General features: G+C 38.6%; 1 protein-coding gene across 12 annotated transcripts in view; it reads right to left on the reverse strand.

The window, feature by feature from the left end:
- LRRC7 (leucine rich repeat containing 7) overlaps positions 1-18,449 on the reverse strand; it is a 625,380-nt gene that overhangs the window by 229,791 nt on the left and 377,140 nt on the right. For all 12 annotated transcript variants that reach the window (XR_008630218.1, XR_008630219.1, XR_008630221.1 and 9 more), the window contains exon 8: positions 413-476. Coding sequence is in view for 8 of the 12 variants with exons in the window: in XM_055138674.1 (XP_054994649.1) it covers positions 413-476 (64 nt within the window). In the remaining 4 variants the exon portion in view is untranslated. The remainder of the gene's footprint in view (positions 1-412; positions 477-18,449) is intronic.

An 18,449-nucleotide genomic window follows, 5' to 3' on the forward strand; every position in this document is an offset into this window, starting at 1 on the left:
GTCAACCTGGCAACATGTCAAACTAGCATTAAATGAGATAATATATTTTGCACACCAAATTTGTTGACTTTAAAGTGAAAAGGGTTTAATAAGCAAATTACAAAGTGCTACACACAAAATACTTTACGATTTACATTTAAAAACTTCTGTTCATCCATGAATTGGAACTTGCCAGCACAATTGGTTGTCAAGGCCTTCCATTTGCCTCTACCCTATTTTTCAGTGAAACCGAATAATTTCTACCTATTTTATTGTGCTTATCATCTAGCTGGGCATTTGAAATCCAGAATCTTCTTTTATTTTTAAATTTAGCAAGTACAAATGGGTACTACTTGATTTAATGTAGGATAACAAAACCCAGAAAAATAAATCTGGGGTACGTTGATCAAGTTTAGAAAATGCGCGTGCTTACCAGCTCACTGAATTCATTATTGCCGAGGTCAAGTCTTTCCAACTGGGCCAGTTTGTGCATTGACCTGTAAAAGATGGAGAAAAATACTATGGTGAGGCAGTATAGAATATATTACTTTATAAGACTCCACCTGATTCTGTCAAATTTACCTGGTTGAATAGTTGCATATAAATGAGGACATATAGTAGTGCATGCACACAGTCACCTGAAAAATTAAATAATTTACTATATTCTCATGCCAGTCTATTCTCATGCTTACTTTAAAGAATCAACTGAATGGCAAGAACCTGAGGGTACTTGCTAAGTTTTTATACCAGGACAGTGGGAACTCCAGGCTCCATACTTTAAAGAATTATCCTAGTTTGGGAACCAATAGGTGAACTAGTTCTTGTCAGAGCATTCTAAAATTTCACCATACAGTCATGGTTTTATCATTAACTCTGTCATTTTTCAAAGTAAACTTCTGTCTCATAGCCTCCTAAATCATATTGTCCTGAATGTGGCTATAATAATAATAATAATAATATAATGATAACTTATAATAATAAAATTTTCAGAAAAGTTGAAGCTAGAGGTTTGGGAGTACCTCATCTACCTTATACACAGTCAATGTTTCTTTATCCATTCTCAAATACAACATGCAGCTTAAGAAAATGAAGTGCTTTCCTGAGTTTTTATTTATTTTTTTCCCCTAAATCTCCTTTCTAACCAAGAGCTATCCTTAAGTCTTGACTATGTGAAAATTCTGGAAGTATATTTCACTTATATCCTAAAAGTTTTACTTCTTTATCTTTAGAACGGGTATAACATTTTTTAAAATAAAACTTTTATAAGAATTATACAAAAATACAACCCTGATTGAGACATCTTCATGCACTTATAAATGCAAAAATGTATTTTTTATGCAATTACTTCCTTCACTAAACATTTTTTTGAAAGATAATTATATTCCAGACAATCTTCTGTGGCCTGAGGGTGCAGTTGTAAATATGAGACAAGATCTTCTATCCCAAAGGAGTGGAGATTCCTGTGGGTTATTGTGGGAGGGATGGAGAGTGATAGTGAATGAAACAATTCAGTAAATTAAAAGTGTGTTAGAAACATAGTTTTTCCTGAAAACTACTGAAAAAAGAAGTAGTAGAAGTAGGGAGAAAGAATTCATATAAGGGAACTACAATTTTTAGTAGGATGATGATTAAGGACTTCTTATGACTAAAGAGACATAATTTAAGTCAAGTCTTGAAGGAAAAGAGTGTGTGAGTAGACTAAAGTTGGGACATGTTGCTTATCTGAACACATGTGGGAGTCCAGTACGAAAGAAGCAAATCAAAGAGAGGGAAGAAGAATAAGAAAAGGATAATAGGGGATTTAGAATCTTATGACAGTGCTGGTTTTAAATCAAAACTCTGGTTTTGATTTTTAGTAAGGTAGACAGTTACTGAAATATTTTGATCAAACATTGTGACAAAATCCACAGGTATGAAAAGGAACTCTATGATTGCAATCTTGAAAATAGACCAAGAAAAACAAAGATGGCAGTGTGGGAATCTAAATTGGTTATTGTCAGGCTGGAGAGATGGTCAGGGATTTAAGGTACTTGCATGCAGTGAACCCTGGTTCAGTACCCTGCACTGCATATTCCCCCGGGAGCGAGCCGTGAGTACAGAGCCAGGGATAGACCCTGATCACCAACCTTCTCCTCTTCCTCCCAAAATGGAAACAAACAAACAAACAAACAAACAAACAAACAAACAAGAAAACCCAAAAAGACTAGTATAATGAACCAGATGAGAGTTTGGTGGAATAAAGCTATACAGAGTCCTGGGGAAATGGTTGGATTCTGATTATAGTGAAGATTAGAGTCAAGTGTTGTTATTTTGGTTTGGGACCACATCACACTCAGGGCTTCCTCCTGGCTAGGCTCAGAGGACTTTATAGGGTACCAGAGAGCTACCCCAGGTTGGCCATATGCAAGGCAAAAACTCTAACTGCTATACAATCTCTATGGCCTGGGATCAAGACTTTTGTGGGTAAAATGGCGAAGAGAAGTAAGAAGTAGAGTTTAACATAACCACGACAGTAAATTTAGCCTGAAGAACTAGAAGGATGAAGATGTAGCTGACTGAAAAAGACAGGGTAGATGTACAGGTTTGGGAAGATTAGAGGACGGGCTTTAGAAGCGTGAAAATGAAAATTTCTCCTGTGAACTCCAAAGAGAACAGGTAGTTGTATACATGATACTGGAAGTCCAAGCAAGAGAAAATTTGAGTATTATTAGCACCAAAAATGGCATGAAATATGAGAATGAGATATCTACGAGGTTGCTTAGAGGAGAATAGGTCTGCAGGTGTTTTTGTTGAGTTAACAAAGAAACTTGAGAAAAGTGAATAGGGTCAAAGTTGGAAAAAGTACAAGGGTATGAGGTCCAGGGAATGAAGTGAAGAAATTGTTTCAAGGTGGAGGAAGTGACAAAAGAACTGACAGCTTGATTAAACAGCACAGAGATTAGCAATGACTTTGCCAAGATCAGTTTCTTAAGCTGTAATACCTTGTTAAAGTCTCTCATTCAACGTGCACATCTGACAAGGTTATTTGTCTGAAAATATAGATTTCTTACTGTCACTAAGTTGTAGGGTGATCAAGAGAAAATGAATTGTAAAGTAATAAATGGAAAATAATTTACAATCTTGAAAGAAATGACTAAGATGGTAGAGTTTCTACCTGGTAGAGAAAATGTGATCAAAAATAAATGTTCAGGGTAGGAGTGATAGGACAGATGATAGGGTTTGAATCTTGCATGAGGGTGATCTGGGTTTGTTCTTGGGTGTCCCATGTGGTCCCACAAGCCCTGCTAGGAGTAATCCCGGAGTGCATAGTCAGGAGTCAGTCCTGACTATGATATGGGTATGGCCCTAAATCATAAAACAAACAAACAAAACTAAAAGTGCATGTGATTCAGTATACATAAGATAGCATGTGCAAAAAGTATCTGTAAAAGTATATGTGCATATAGAAAAGGTATTTGTGAATATGTACATATGTGCAATGCACATGTTCATGTGAGCACAGAGGACAGGTACTTCTTCAGCCATGGTGGATGGGAGTAAAAGACATGGATTTAATGAGGTTTCACTTTGGAACTACAGAATCCTAGAATAGCCTCTAGAAAATCAGAGAAGATGGGAATTTCAGGAGGAATTGTAAAGGGGTAGATTAAAAGACTGTGGCCCATTCAAAGAGTGAATTGATAATAAGAATAGTAAATAAAAGTAGTTGGAAATAATGAGAAATAAGAAAAAAAGTAAGAAATGTGCAGTCAATGGTTATTCATGTCAAAATCATCCATGTTTGAGAGTTGGTTTGAGGGAAATGGAAGCCTTCAAAATTTAAACAGGAAAGCTCTACCTGATGTTTATCTTAGAAGGTGTATTCTGGAAATTTGAAATGGAGTGAGAAATGGGAAGGTAGCACAGGGGCTAAGTAAGAGGCTATATTGAAATCCATTTGAGATACAGTTGGGGCCAGAAATTAAACAATGGCTTTATGGGTGACTTGGGAACTATGAGCAGTTTATTAATAAAGACATAATTTGGTTAAAGATGGCAAATGTGGAGGTAAGAGGGAGGAAGAAATTAAAGGCAATATTTTTGACTGAGAAGCAGCATGGAAGTATTGGAATTGAAAAACAGTAAGGAAGGGATAGGTTTGATATAGTGAAATTTTTTTTCTTCAAATATTGCCATGATGTTAAAGTGAATGTGTGAAGTTTAAATTAGATAAAGTGTGTCTGACTCATGATCAGCTGAATGCTTTTGACCAGATGTAAATATTTTAGAAAGAAATAAGTGATACTTCCTAATGATTCAACATGGAAATGATGTCTCCTTTATACTTATATCATTTGTTTTCTTAAAACATGATTTACTCAGTATTCACCACTTCCCTGACTGAATTATTAGATATTTTTCCATACTGGTCTGCCTCCCGTTTTTCTTTAGATCTTAAGATATGTTTTGAGATGCCAAGATGGGTGTAGGCGATATTACCAGCAACAAAAAGACAGTTGTGAAGCCTTTGCCAGAAGAGTTAAAACATCTGCCTCACCTATCATCAAATCTAGCTAAAATAGGTGCTTCCAGAGAAAGGGGTGGTGTTAGGGCTCTACAAGGAAAGAATTCAAATTCCTTTCTGAGTTTGGGATTAATGAGAAGTTGGCAAGTTTTTTAAGATTTGTTTCCAAATTTCATGTTCATCAGGCAAGGTGACGACAGACGAGGGAGCCAAGATGAAGAACCAAATGTGGTGAATGAGAATGATTTCAGGAACATCACAGCCAACTGCATCTCCCTTGCCTGAGTAAACTTAGGCATCACATATTCGAGTAAGAACTACCTTGAATTAAAAATGCTTCCACAATTGCCTATATTTTATGATTTTTGTATTAGTCTATTAGCAAACATGGCATGATATAACAAACCCGACCCTAAGCTTAGTGCTAAATAACTAAGATCAAATTAATCTTATCAAATGAATAAATGTAACATTTCTTTCCTATATGTTTAAACGAAAATCATAGGGCTTATCTTTCTTTGAAGCAATAAGTGACCTCTTAATAATTCCTTAGGTGATTGAATTTAAGGCCCTTAAATATTCTGATCATTTTAATTTGGACCCACTGAGATGTACCAATTTTTCCAATTGCCAAAAAGAACCAGGTCTGAATCTGGAATTCTTGTTTTTATAAATAAAACTTTATGGGAACATAGCCGTGCCAACTTGCACACAAATTTCCTATGGATGGTTTGCACTGTGATAGCAGAATGGAGAAGTCAGAGACCAAAAGGACCACGAAACTGGAACATTGCCTACCTCTGAGGGCCAGGTGATATTCAGAGTTGAGAACAATTTTCTAAATGTGGACTAAGGCAACATATAGAGAAACTATTGTATAAATTTTGTTTAGTATAATTTAGGTTTAATTCCTTCTGTGGGGGTAAGGCAGCCTTTATGCTAAGCCTTTTCTTAAGACACTATAGTCATAGGCTATTGCTTTTGAAAACTTTCCTTAATTTATACTCAGAAAATGTATTTTAATTTTATAAAATAGCTTTTTCCCATTAAGTTTTCAGCCTTTTGAATGGATAATTTTTTCCCCTTTTGCTTGTTCTGAAGGAACAAACTATGCTTTCTCAAGATACTTTCTGCATGACTTCTAGATGCTTGTTTAAGTTATGAAACTTAAATTAGTTTCTACTATTTAAATTTTATATCATTTTTAATGATTCTTATTTCCACCCTGGCAAGCTACCTGTGGTGTATTCGATATGCCAAAAACAGTAACAACAAATCTCACAATGGAGACGTTACTGGCGCCCGCTTGAGCAAATTGATGAGCAACAGGATGATAGTGACAGTGACTTATTTCCACCAATAGTTATCACCAAAGTTTACATAAAAGTGATTTCCTGGACCATCTCTCACAACCGCTACCATGTAGTCACCCTCTGGCTCTGCTGTTCAGATTCAGCACCTGAATCTCTGAGGAGATACAAGCCAAACAGCTGAAATTCATGGACACATCAGTCACCTAAACTGATAACTCTGGGGTGCCCTTAGAAGGGGGGGGACAGACCGTGTCCCAGCCCTATCAAAGCCCCTGCAGTTGTATGCACATGCCACTGCTGTTGCCACACCAATGGCCTGTGGTCTAACTTGACAGCTTCACTAAGAATCTCTGCAGACTCATCCCAGATCTACAGATCCTGAAGTTTCTGGGCTGATATTTTGAGTTACACAATACTGAAATTCAGGTAGGAGCACACTGAGTTATATAAGAAAGTAGTGTAGACGCCAACTAAACTCACAAATGAAAGCAGAAGGGCTCAACTAGCAGTGACGAATAGCTTAGTAAATCCTCAAAGACTCAACAACTCCAATTAACATAACAATTTTCACTCACTGAAGTATTATTGATAATCCCTTTATCCATTTGGTTGTAATGAGTCATATACAACAAATTAATGTGTGCCTGCTAAATGGGAAGTCTTGGGGGTTGGTTGGGAAAATGAGGAGCATGGTGGAGGGATTGGTATTAGAACATCAAAAGTCTGTAACAACCGTGTTATTATGAACAACTTTGTAAAATGGTGTTGAAATAAAGTAAAAAAAAAATTCCTTCCTTCCATTATTGAAATTGTCTTTGCAATATGACGTTTTATATTTTAGAAGTTATTGAATTCTTATTTCTGTTCTTTAAAGAAGACACTCCACATTATTTCTAACATTTTACACCTTTCAAATGAGCTGCTTTCATCCACAGATTTCAGACAGTTCATAGCAATGCTGATTACTCATCTTATTCATTCACTAGTTACTAAAAATTATAATTATTTTGTCAAATTGTCCAAAATTTGTTTCTTTGAGGTGAGTCTATATAAAAAGGACTTAAATTTCATTAGGGTACAAATAAGCAAGAATGTCAGAAAAAAAACATAAAAATCATGTGCATAGTGTTTTTCTGTGTAAACATGTTCAATTTGTACCAGAAGGCAAGCTCACTGTGGACAGTGATTTCTGGTATGGAGGGTTTCTCGTCTTTGTCCCACCTCACCAGTTGGAGGTCTAGTTAATTCTTTGGTATAGAGGGCTGGAGTGATAGTACAGCGGGTAGGGCATTTGTTTTGCACTCGGCCAACCTGGGTTCGAGTCCTCCGTTTCTCTCAGAGAGCCTGGCAAGCTACCTGTGGTGTATTCAATATGCCAAAAACAGTAACAACAGGTTTCATAATGGAGACATTACTAGTGCCCACTCGAACAAATCGATGAGCAACGGGATGACAGAGGCCTATTGTTTGCCTTGTAGGATGCTTAATACAACCCACACAGTCTCTGTCAGAAAAACTTGTTTTCTAGGTGGAAATGATCTTTACATGAATAATAATTTCAAAGAGAGTAAGCTTTAGGATAAAAGTATGTACAGATTACTAGGGGTGCTCAGAAGAAAAAGAATCTACTAGTTCATAATTAGAAAAACCTTTTAAGTATAGGTAATATTTCAGCTGAATTTTGGAGAACCTTGCAAAGGAAGGACAATAATTGTACATGTGAAAAAAATAATAAAAACACAAAGGAAGTAGATGAGAAAGAGAATTTTTTGTGATTGCAGCTTAAGTCCATGATGTTATCAGGTGTGCCATTTAAGGTTGTAGAAGATTTTGTTTTCAAGTGAAGAAACTCTAAACATTCCCATGTTTACAGGGAGCCAGAATCCTCCCTTAGGTCAGGGCAAGGGAATTTTCTGGGTATATGTCTCTAACATTGTCAAATATAGCCTGGATGGAAGTGAAGGAGAAATGAAAATGAAAATGAGTATGTCCTAATTTTTGTTATTACATTATGCCATTCATATTTTTTATGTTATACCTTTCAAAAGGACTATAAGATTCTGAACAATGTGTAATTGCTTTTGTTCATACTACACTAGTTATGATTAGGGGACCACTGCCAGTTGAGATGCACTGTGCTAGACCAATGCTTCAGGCTTGTCACCTCTCTTGGACTGATTTGTAGAAGGGTGGGCATCTTTATTATTATTATTATCATTATTATTATCATTTTGCTTTTTGGGTCACACCTGGCGATGCACAGGGGTTACTCCTGGCTCTGCACTCAGGAGTGACTCCTGGTGGTGCTCAGGGGACCATATGGGATGCTGGGAATCGACCCCTGGTCAGCCGCTGCGTGCAAGGCAAACGCCCTGCCTGCTGTACTATGGCTCCAGCCCCAAGGGTGGGCATCTTTCTGTTTACCTCCTTACTCCACCAAGTGCGTTCCCTCATTTTGCAATTCAAACCAGCCTGCCTCATTCTAACACTGCCCCTTCTCCCCTAAGCTTCTGCAGTCCTAGATCTGTTTCTCTGTGCCAACTGAGCGTGGGAATCCGGTTTGTCTGTGTTTTCTCTTAACCCATGACCATTCTGGCAAGCATGATGACTACCGCGAGGGAGGGAAGCATGTAGCAGGGTTTGGTCCCATGTTTAGTTTACATTTTCCATCACTAAAGCGGCCAATTGATCTTAATGTCGGAATGAAAAGCTTACTGATTATTTAAATTCATTAGCATGTTTACCTATTTGAACTTTTAATTTATTTATCTTTTTAACTTTAATTTTTTGATTTTAATGAATCACCATGAGATACAGTTACAGACTTACACACTTGCATGATTACATTTCATACAATGTTAGAGTACCCATCCCTTCATCTACTTGAAATTTTTGTATGAAATAGAAGTCGTATATGGATAAAGATTATTGAAATGTATAAAATTTCTAAGACTGTCACGTTTGTCACTGTCGTTTTTCCTGCCGTAGTATTCTTCCTATAAGCTTTCTCATACGCTCCTCTCTCCTCAACTCAGCTCACATGTTTTCACCTCAGAGGGTCTATTTATTCTCATGACCCTAAATAAAGCTTCCGGGGCTGGAGAGATAGTATAGCGGGTAAAGTGCTTGCCTTACAGGTGATTGACCTGGGTTTGATCCCTGGCATCCCATATGGCCTCTAGGCACTGCCAGGAGTGATTCTTCAGTGCCGAGTCAGGAATAACTCCTGAGCATTGGAAGGTGTTGCCTCACCCTTCCCCAAACACAAACAAAACAAATAAAATGAAAAACTTGAAAAAAAAATAAAGCTTCCTTTCTGTCTTTATTTTGTGCTATATAAACTATGCATCACCTACTTCCTTCGGAACAGTTAACACTGAAAACACTTATTGAAATAAAATGAGCATTGAATGCTAAAATTGAAACACGTTTTAGATGTTTGCTGGTTAATTATTTTCTCCCTGTTAGGCTGAAGTTTAACCAGAGCAAGTGATTTCCCAATCTGATTCACAGCAGCAATAATCTTTTAGCCAGTGTCTGCTGAATGAAAAGATTCATACTGGTGAGGTAAGCACGTGAGGAGGGAGCCCACTGGCAGTACACTTCAGGAAGCCATAAAAACCAAGAAATATGGGAAGAGTCGGGATAAACTATTAAAAGGAGCCACACTGCCAGCAGCTTAGCTAACTCTAGTCAATGGCAAGCACCTTCTCTGGGGACACTTAGCAAATGCCCTGAGAAGACTGAAGGAGTGAATTAAGCATCAGAGCTCAATGATTTTCTTCCTGGCAATGCCCTGGCAAAGACCCTGACTCTCACCTGTAAAGGGAACCCATGTTGAGACAGTGTGAAAAAAAATACCCTTTATGCTGAGTTTCCCGAAGCAAGTTGGGTGCAAACCCATTTGGAGGCACCGCAACTCTCTTTGGTGTGTAAATAATACCTCTTTTTAAAACTTATGACCCCTCTCTTGCTCTGGAAACCCTGTATTCCCCCTTGAATGTGTATCGTTCATCCTCTAGGAAAAAAGTCTTTTGTATCCTATTTGTCTTATAGCACAGCGGGTAGGGTGTTTGCCTTGCACACGGCCAACCCGGGTTCCATTCCTCTGTCCCTCTCAGAGAGCTCGGCAAGCTACCGAGAGTATCTGGCCCACACGGCAGAGCCTGACAAGCTTCCCGTGGCATATTCGATATGCCAAAAACAGTAACAACAAGTCTCACAATGGAGACGTTACTGGTGCCTGCTCAAGCAAATCGATGAGCAATGGGATGACAGTGACAGTAATGAAAGACAAGGACTTAGACTTAGTGGAGGTTGCGGCTGAATTGTCATTTTCCTATGAAGAAAACAGCCTCATCTTAATGCATTTGGAAAATCCAGACAGTGTAGGACAAGAGGGTCTGGGGAGCAGCCTGGTCACTCTCTCAGTGAGGTTGGTAGGACTTCAGTATGTACACTGTGTAGGAGCGTTTGTAACCTTCACCAGTCTTGGTCTCATTGGTTGAGTTTGCAGACGCTCCCATCAATAACAGATACTAATAGAACTGTCAGGAAGTTAGCTCAACATAAGATTTAGGTATTTGGGCTGGAGCAATAGCACAGAGGGTAGGGCGTTTGTCTTGCATGCGGCCGACCTGGGTTCGATTCCCAGCATCCTATATGTTTCTCTGAGCACTGCCAGGAGTAATTCCTGAGTGCATGAGCCAGGAATAACCCCTGTGCATCGCTGGGTGTGACCCAAAAAGCAAAAAAAAAAAACAACCCAAAAAACAAGATTTAAGTATTTTAGGATTAGTGAACAGCAGCCTAATCTGCCTTTATCATAACGTCACCATACTTGAATATCTTCATCATCATCATCATCATCATCATCATCATCATCCCATTGATCTTTGAATTTCTCGAGCGGTCTCAGTAGCGTCTCCATTCGTCCTAGCCCTGAGATTTTAGAAGTCTCTCTTTACTCATCCTTTCCAATGGTGCCGCATTTGAGGCTCTTTCAGAGTCAGGAAATGAGACCCATCATTGTTACTGATTTTGGCATATGAATACGCCATGGGGAGTTTTCAAGGCTCTCCCAGAGGGAGAACTAGGCTATAAGATATATACTTGAGTATACTTGAGTGGGCTGGAGCGATAGCACAGCGGTTGGGCTTCCGCCTTTCACGCGGCCAACCCGTGTTTGATTCCTCTGCCCCTCTCAGAGAGCCCGGAAAGCTACCGAGAGTATCGAGCCCGCGAGGCAGAGCCTGGCAAGCTACCCGTGCGTATTGGATATGCCAAAAACAGTAACAATAAGTCTCTCAATGAGAGACGTTACTGGTGCCGGCTCGAACAAATTGATGAGCAACAGGATGACAGTGATACAGTGATACTTGAGTAATTTCATTATAGTATTGTTAAAGTCCTATCTGGGCATCTCTTTGGTTATTGCTAGCTAATTGTACTTGCTTCCTTTGCAACTATTAAAGATAACTGATAAAAATCAAGTGGTTTTCCTATGTACATATTCTAGGATACTTGCTTTTGTAAATATTCTAGAATATTCAGACTACCTATGTATGAATCTCTGCCCTGCTACTTGCCTATTGAACTTTGAAAAATTAAAGATTATGTTTTCAACTCAGTTTTCTTATCTGCAATATGGGAATAATAATAAGAATGTCTGCCATAGGATTATTTATCATGATTGATATATCTTATAAAGGAAAAGTACACAAATAGTATCTGATCTAAGATAAGTACTTTTACAATGTTAGCTATTAAAATGAGGAAAGATATTTCAGTGGTGGAAATTATTAGGAGACTGTTTATGTCAGAGTTTCCTAAATCTTTTTATACATGCATAAATGAATGCTTCTTTTTCAGTGAGTCTGAATTCTAGAATGTTTCTAAAGACAAAGAACCCAATTTTTATCTGGCTTCTACAATGAATTAATAGTTGCCTCTCAAGGACTTACAGTCATTGCATGATTTTAAAAATCAGATGTTAGTACATTTTGGCAAAGCTTACTGAAAAAAAAGAGAGCTAAATAGATTTATTATTGGCAGGGCTTCTCAGATAAAATATACAAATGTTCATTGTGAGTCTTGAACAGATGGAAACAGTTTAAACTATTTCCTGTTTATGTAACCAAGACCATTTTTCTTCTCATTCCCGCTGGACATTTTTGAGAGAAGGAGCAGACACGGAGAAAACTTTTTTTGCAGCTGATGAAATGGTGCTCTTGCCCCACTCTCCCTCAGTACAAGAAATCATGGACATGCATTGTTCATGAAAGCACAGACCTAGAAGTAGAAGAGAGTGTTTATAGTTGGTCAGATTGTTTTCTTTTGCTTGCTTAAAACTCTGATTAGGCTCACACATTGGCTCCCAATACTTACTTTGGTTTCTCTTGCGTTTATAAATGTTTTGGACAACTTCCCCTGCCCGACTCACAAATCAGCCACTGCAGCCTTGGTAAAGGGCAATGCCCACAGCTCATTAGAGACCCGGTGAATTGTCCAAGGTCATGTAAGGTTGACGTAAGAGCATACCTTGTTTTCTGAGTCATCAAACTTGGTCTGATTTGTTTGATCAGACCATTATTTATGTATAAATGCTTTTATGCAAAGCTTGTGTTTTATAGCTTATTATAGTCAATGCCAGGGGTCAGCATAAATTTTTTTGTAGAGGGCCAGAGAGGAAGATTGCATGTTTCACAGTCTGGATGGTCTTTGTTTCAGCTCCACAATTCTGCTATTGTGGTTCATAAGAAGTCATAGCTGATTCATTAACAAATGACTAGGTGTGCTTTGATAAGGCTTTAATCACAAAAAGAATGACAGATTTGGACCATAATCTGTAATGTAACAACCTTTGGCCTATGTCAGACTTTACATTCTTATATCTAGTTAAGCATTAATCTTATGAAGATGATATAAGGTTACCCACTGACTGTCTTCAAAGCCTCCATTACAGATCACTTTCACTATCACTGTTATCCTGTTGTTCATCGATTTGCTCAAGCGAGCACCAGTAATGTCTCCATTCATCCAAGCCCTGAGATTTTAGCAGCCTCTCCTTATTCGTCCTTCCCAATGATTGGAGGCTCTTTCAGGGTCAGGGGAATGAGAGCTGTTATTGTTACTGTATTTGGCATATCGAATATGCCACATGGAGCTTGCCAGGCTCTTCCGTGTGTGTGGGATACTCTCGGCAGCTTGCCGGGCTCTCTGAGAGGGACGGAGAATGTATATCAGCGAATACAAGCAAGTATGTTAAAACCAAACACATGTGTGCTGCTTTAGGCACATCAGTGGGCTAGACTGTAAAAGGAGCTTTGTTCTATATAGTCTCTGGATCTTGGCCATTGATGAGATTACATGGCACCAGGGGCGGTTTGTGGGTGTGACTGCCAAGCTACTGGAAAATGGGGGGGTCTGGGTGGAGGAGGCCCAGTCCCGATCTGAGTAGGCTTGGAGATCTCAGCCATGGGTCCCGCATGCCTGGGTTCCTCTGCTGGTTCCTTCATGCGAGAAGCTCGTCCGAGCGTGTGGAGAGTGACCTTGAGCATGGTTGTGGCTGGGTTTGGGGGTTTACAGCTGCCAGGGCTCTGCTTGGGGTGGGGAGGGAAACTCAACCCACCCCCCTCTTAGGGGTCCCAGTGAAGAAAGCCTGGGGCGGGGGTAGGAGATTCTTTGTGGCTCTCTTCCTGGAGCTTTGTTTTATATAGTCTCTGGATCTTGGCCATTGATGGGATTACATGGCCAGGGGCAGTTTGTGGATGTGACTGCCAAGCTACTGGAAAATGGGGGGTTTGGGGAGAGGAGGCCCAGACCCCATCTATTACAGATATGATAGTAAAATTAAGAGCCACAGAAATTATTATTAGTGACTACATTTATATAGCTCTTTACTTTAAAAAATAATTAATTAATTGGATTAGGGGCAGACCTGGTGATGCTTAGGAGTTACTCCTGGCTCTGTATTCAGAAATTACTCCTTCTGGTGCTCAGGGTACCATATGATTTGCTGGGGATAGAACCCAGGTTGGTCTTATGCAAAGCAAGTGCCCTCCCAGCTGTATTATCTCTTAGCCTATATATACTTTTGAGGCTGTTCTTAGGGTACATGTTCCTGGAATTCAGTGAAATTTGTTTTAAAGCTATCATTTTGTTGCATTTATAAAAAATTATACCCTTACTAGCCAGCTGTTACTTTAATGCACTTATCCAGTTGCAAATCTTAAAGCAGATTCCACTTGGAGCAGAGAGGAGAAGTCTTGATGCGTTTTTTATTTTGATGAAATTATATAATCTATGGTTTTCTTTTCATTAGATCAGAGGTATTATATATCTGTACAATTACTTCTGAAGCCACATGTAAAGTTCCAGTTCAGTAACTTGGGTTTGCTGATGCTTGTAGGACTACAAATTTTTGGCATAAGTTTAGCCATTCCAGCTTTTAACTTGTCTTTCAAACATGCTCAAACACTCTAATTAATGACTATTTATGGCACAAGGATAGGAAAACTCCTTAATTGTTGCTATCTGATATTTAGAGAAAGAGTGTACCATCTTTCCATTTGGTTTAATCTGTCTCTATGCTTAATGCATATTTGCATTTTATAATTTAGATCTTGCCAACTTTCTTATATCATCATGTTCTTCCCTAGAAGAATCTTCCTTTAAGTGAACCGCATACTATAAATTAAAAATGTTTCTTCCTGCACAGATGTTAAAGTTTAGAGTACCCAGAAATTCACATTTTAAAATAAGTACAATTATAAACCTACCTTGTTATGAACATAAGCAGGATAAATAAAAATTTAGTGTCTACTTGCATATATAACATCATTTTTTATGATAAAATGCTTAATATAAAACCTCTCCCTTGATTATCAATGTATCTAAAAATGTTACAGCTACAGCATTTGTATGTTCTCTATCATTTAAATGAAATTACATCCTAGATACACCACAACCAACAAAAAGCTTATATATAGGCTTTTTAGCATCTTCCAGAATGATGTGTGCCCAAACTAAGCATATATCATTTTTTCCAAGAATAGTGGGAAGGAAACTTTTATATCAGCGTTATTAAGTTGAGGTAACATTGGCTTTCACATTTTATGAGTTTTACAGATGGCTTTATACTTCAACGTCTGTATGTATTATACTGTGATCACCAAAAGTTTAGTTTTTGAATTTGAGAGTTATGAACAGTGACCCATATACACATACACACTTTAGTCTACCCTGGAGATGGCATTCTTTTCTTTTGGGGATTAGTGCTAATCCCAGATTGGTATTCTGGGTTTCTCAGCAGTGCTCAGGAGACCATTGTGGTACCCAGGTTTGATCCCCCTGCGAAGCGTGCACCCCAGCTTTCAGAGCTATCTCCCTGGCCCCCAAAGCTGAAATTTATTGTTTTTGTTTATTTGGGTGTGATTTTCAAAGAAAAAGCGTATGTGGGGGCACGAGGGATTCGAGTGTTCAGTGGCCAAGAGCCTCTTCCCTAGGCCGACCCACAGCGACGGACAGGAGGTGAAGGAAGGACTGGGAAACAGAGAAACAGAGAAATAGAGCTTGTTGGTAGTCGGTTTATTTCTCTGTCCTCCCCAGCGTAGTCCAATCTATCCGCTTACAGCACAATCGTAGTCGTAGTTTGGGTCGTAGTCCCAGTCATCATAGTTCCATCATCCTAGTCTCCGCGTAGATCTCAAAGTCCTCTCCCTCATTATCTAGTCCTTTTCTTTCAAGTCTTTCTATTTCCCTCTTACCTCTTTTTTTTTGGGGGGGGGGGCATGCCCGGCAATGCATAGGGGTCACTCCTGGCTCTGCACTCAGGAATTACTCCTGGCAGTGCTCAGGGGACCATATGGGATGCTGGGAATCGAACCGGTCAGCCTCGTGCAAGGCAAACACCCTACCCACTGTGCTATCTCTCCAGCCCCTCCCTCTTACCTCTTACAGCATAGATACATAGAAATCACGAAGGGGGGGTACACATAGATGGGGTTGAACATTGTCATAACAACAAACAGAGGTAAAGCCACTCCTTCAGGGGAAGTTGTAAGAGACTAACTCAAGGACAAAGACTCATCTGAGGGTTCAGCACTCCAGATTACTAGGAGATCCACTCAAGGGCAGGATTCCATCTAGGGTGTATTGCTTTCTCCTTTTCTCAGCTAGTAATCCATTTAAACAATCATAGTAAATTTATTTCTTTTAACATTTCTAGTCACTTTGTATGAGTACAGTAAGAGATACACTAAGCTTAAAGAGTGGCTCTTCCTGGGGACATCTCGTTATATATCCCAGACTACGTTACATATCCCAGTCCTCAGGCCAGGTTAGACTTTCCTACCCCAGCAGAGTCCTTATTCAGTAACTTCTTTTTGGGTTATGACAGAGTTTATTCCATGACCTTGTTCTTAACTTATCATACTTCTTATGGTGCTTAGCTTATCCCTTTTTGATGCTAGGGTAGTTTACAGCTTGCCCTGGGTTTCATCCTTGTCATTTGCTGGGACCCTCTTTTGGGGACTGTTAGGAAGTAAGGGCAACTAAGTCAAGTAAATGTGATGGATGCCCAAGAGTAAATATTATTTGGAGTTAATATTAACTTCCATGTTACAAAGCATAGCATGAACTGTCTTCCTGTGTCTATACAAAAAGCACATTGCTAAAACATGCAAGTGACATAAAGAAAAGAGAAAAGCAATATAGGATTATTAGTACTTGGTGGAATTGGGTGTGAGCTATCTAGAATGTCTCAGGTCTGTATGGCAGAGCCTGGCAAGTTCCCCGTGGCGTATTCGATATGCCAAAAACAGAAACAACAGGTCTCACAATGGTGACATTGCTGGTGCCCGCTTGAGCAAATCGATGAGCAATGGGATGACAGTGATACGGTGACAGTAATGGAATTGGGTGTGCCTCAGGGGCACTATTGTGGGGGTAACTCAGTAAACCTAAGCTCCTTGAGGGAGGAGCAAGGACAAACCAATGTTATCCAACATTTGGGTCCCACGTAGTGTTGCTTGGAGACTTCCTGTCTCAATGCTTGGGGGTTGCTCACAGTGAATTTGAGCTATCTCTCTGGGCATAGAAATTCTTTAAAGAACTTTCAGGAACTGGCCATATATTTAGTTATTGTGAATAGACTTTCATAAAGGGAAAGAAGAATTAAAGTCTAGTAAATTTTTCTCTTCCATTTCTAGTTTTTGATGAATAGCAGTTTTGTTATATTCTGGTGACATAAAATTTTAAATAAATTTAAAAAATGATATTTGATTTTTATAAACTAGAAGTTTTGTATAAAAAAAGTTACTTCCATCCATCACCAAACAATTGACCTTCTTCACCTGTTTTATCTTCCACCCTATTCTTTTCACTCTGGCATATCCAGTTGTTGGATATGTGTTTGCTTTTATTTTCTTTTATTCACTTATTTCACTTAACTTCGATATATGAGTGGAATCATCAGGTATTTGTCTTTATTCAATTGATTTATTTAATGTAGCTTAATCCCCTAAATGTTTATCCAGATTGACACTCTAATGGAAGAATTTCATCATTTTTTAATAGCTGAGTCACTGTCATCACTGTCATCCTGTTGTTCATCAATTTGCTCAAGCGGGCATCAGTAACGTCTCCATTGGGAGACTTGTTGTTACTGTTTTTGGCATATCGAATACACCATGGGTAGCTTGCCTGGCTCTGCTGTGTGGGCAAGATACTCTCAGTAACTTGCCGGGCTCTCCGAGAGGGGCAGAGGAATCGAACCTGGGTGGGCCACATGCAAGGCGAACGCTCTACCCGCTGGGCTAGAGTGTTGGATAATATGCATAGATCACTACTTCCTTTTCCATTTATTCACCTATGGGTAGTTTGTTTGTCTCCATATCTTGTCTATTGCTATTACTGTTCATGCAATGGAGTACACACACACACACACACACACACACACACACACATGTTTCAGGTTTATTCTTCCTGGGTATAGGCTGCATGATTTTTAAAATGAAAGCAAACTAAACATCTATTATTTTTTTCAGAAAATTGGGAAAAGCATAATTCTGAATGCACTCATTTTTTCTTCTATGTAAGCATACTGCTAGAATCTTCCCTTACCATTTGAAGTTTATTTTGCTGGTGTGCTTTTTCATGGTGCCCATCAATATACAAAAAGAAATTTAAATTTTACTTGATAATTGGAGTTGTGTAGGATTTTAGCTGTATATTTTCCTTTAAAGTAACAAGTGAATAACAAATTTTATTAGGCTAACTTTCAGATTAGCCTTAGTGAAGTCTGTTTTTCCATAGATGTGATATAGTTAAGAGATTATCATGCCACACTATGATGGCCATAATTATCACTTAAGTTTTGAAACAAAAGATAATGGAATTTGTATCAGAAATAATGAACTCTACAACAGAATAACAATAGGTAAAATCTACTTTAAATGAGACCACTAGACAATTATGTGCCACATAGTGAAAATTCACTTCAGTGAAAGAATTGTAAAAAATACCTAGTCTAATTGCATTATTTCATATTGAAAATTATATTTATATAAAGTGACTCAACATAAAATAGCTACAAGTTCAAACACTGTTTTGCTATATTTTTGAGCCTGAATTTTATTGAAGAAAGAGGAACT

This window comes from Sorex araneus, chromosome 5, assembly GCF_027595985.1.
Source record: "Sorex araneus isolate mSorAra2 chromosome 5, mSorAra2.pri, whole genome shotgun sequence".
In the NCBI taxonomy this organism is placed as follows: Eukaryota; Metazoa; Chordata; class Mammalia; order Eulipotyphla; family Soricidae; genus Sorex; species Sorex araneus.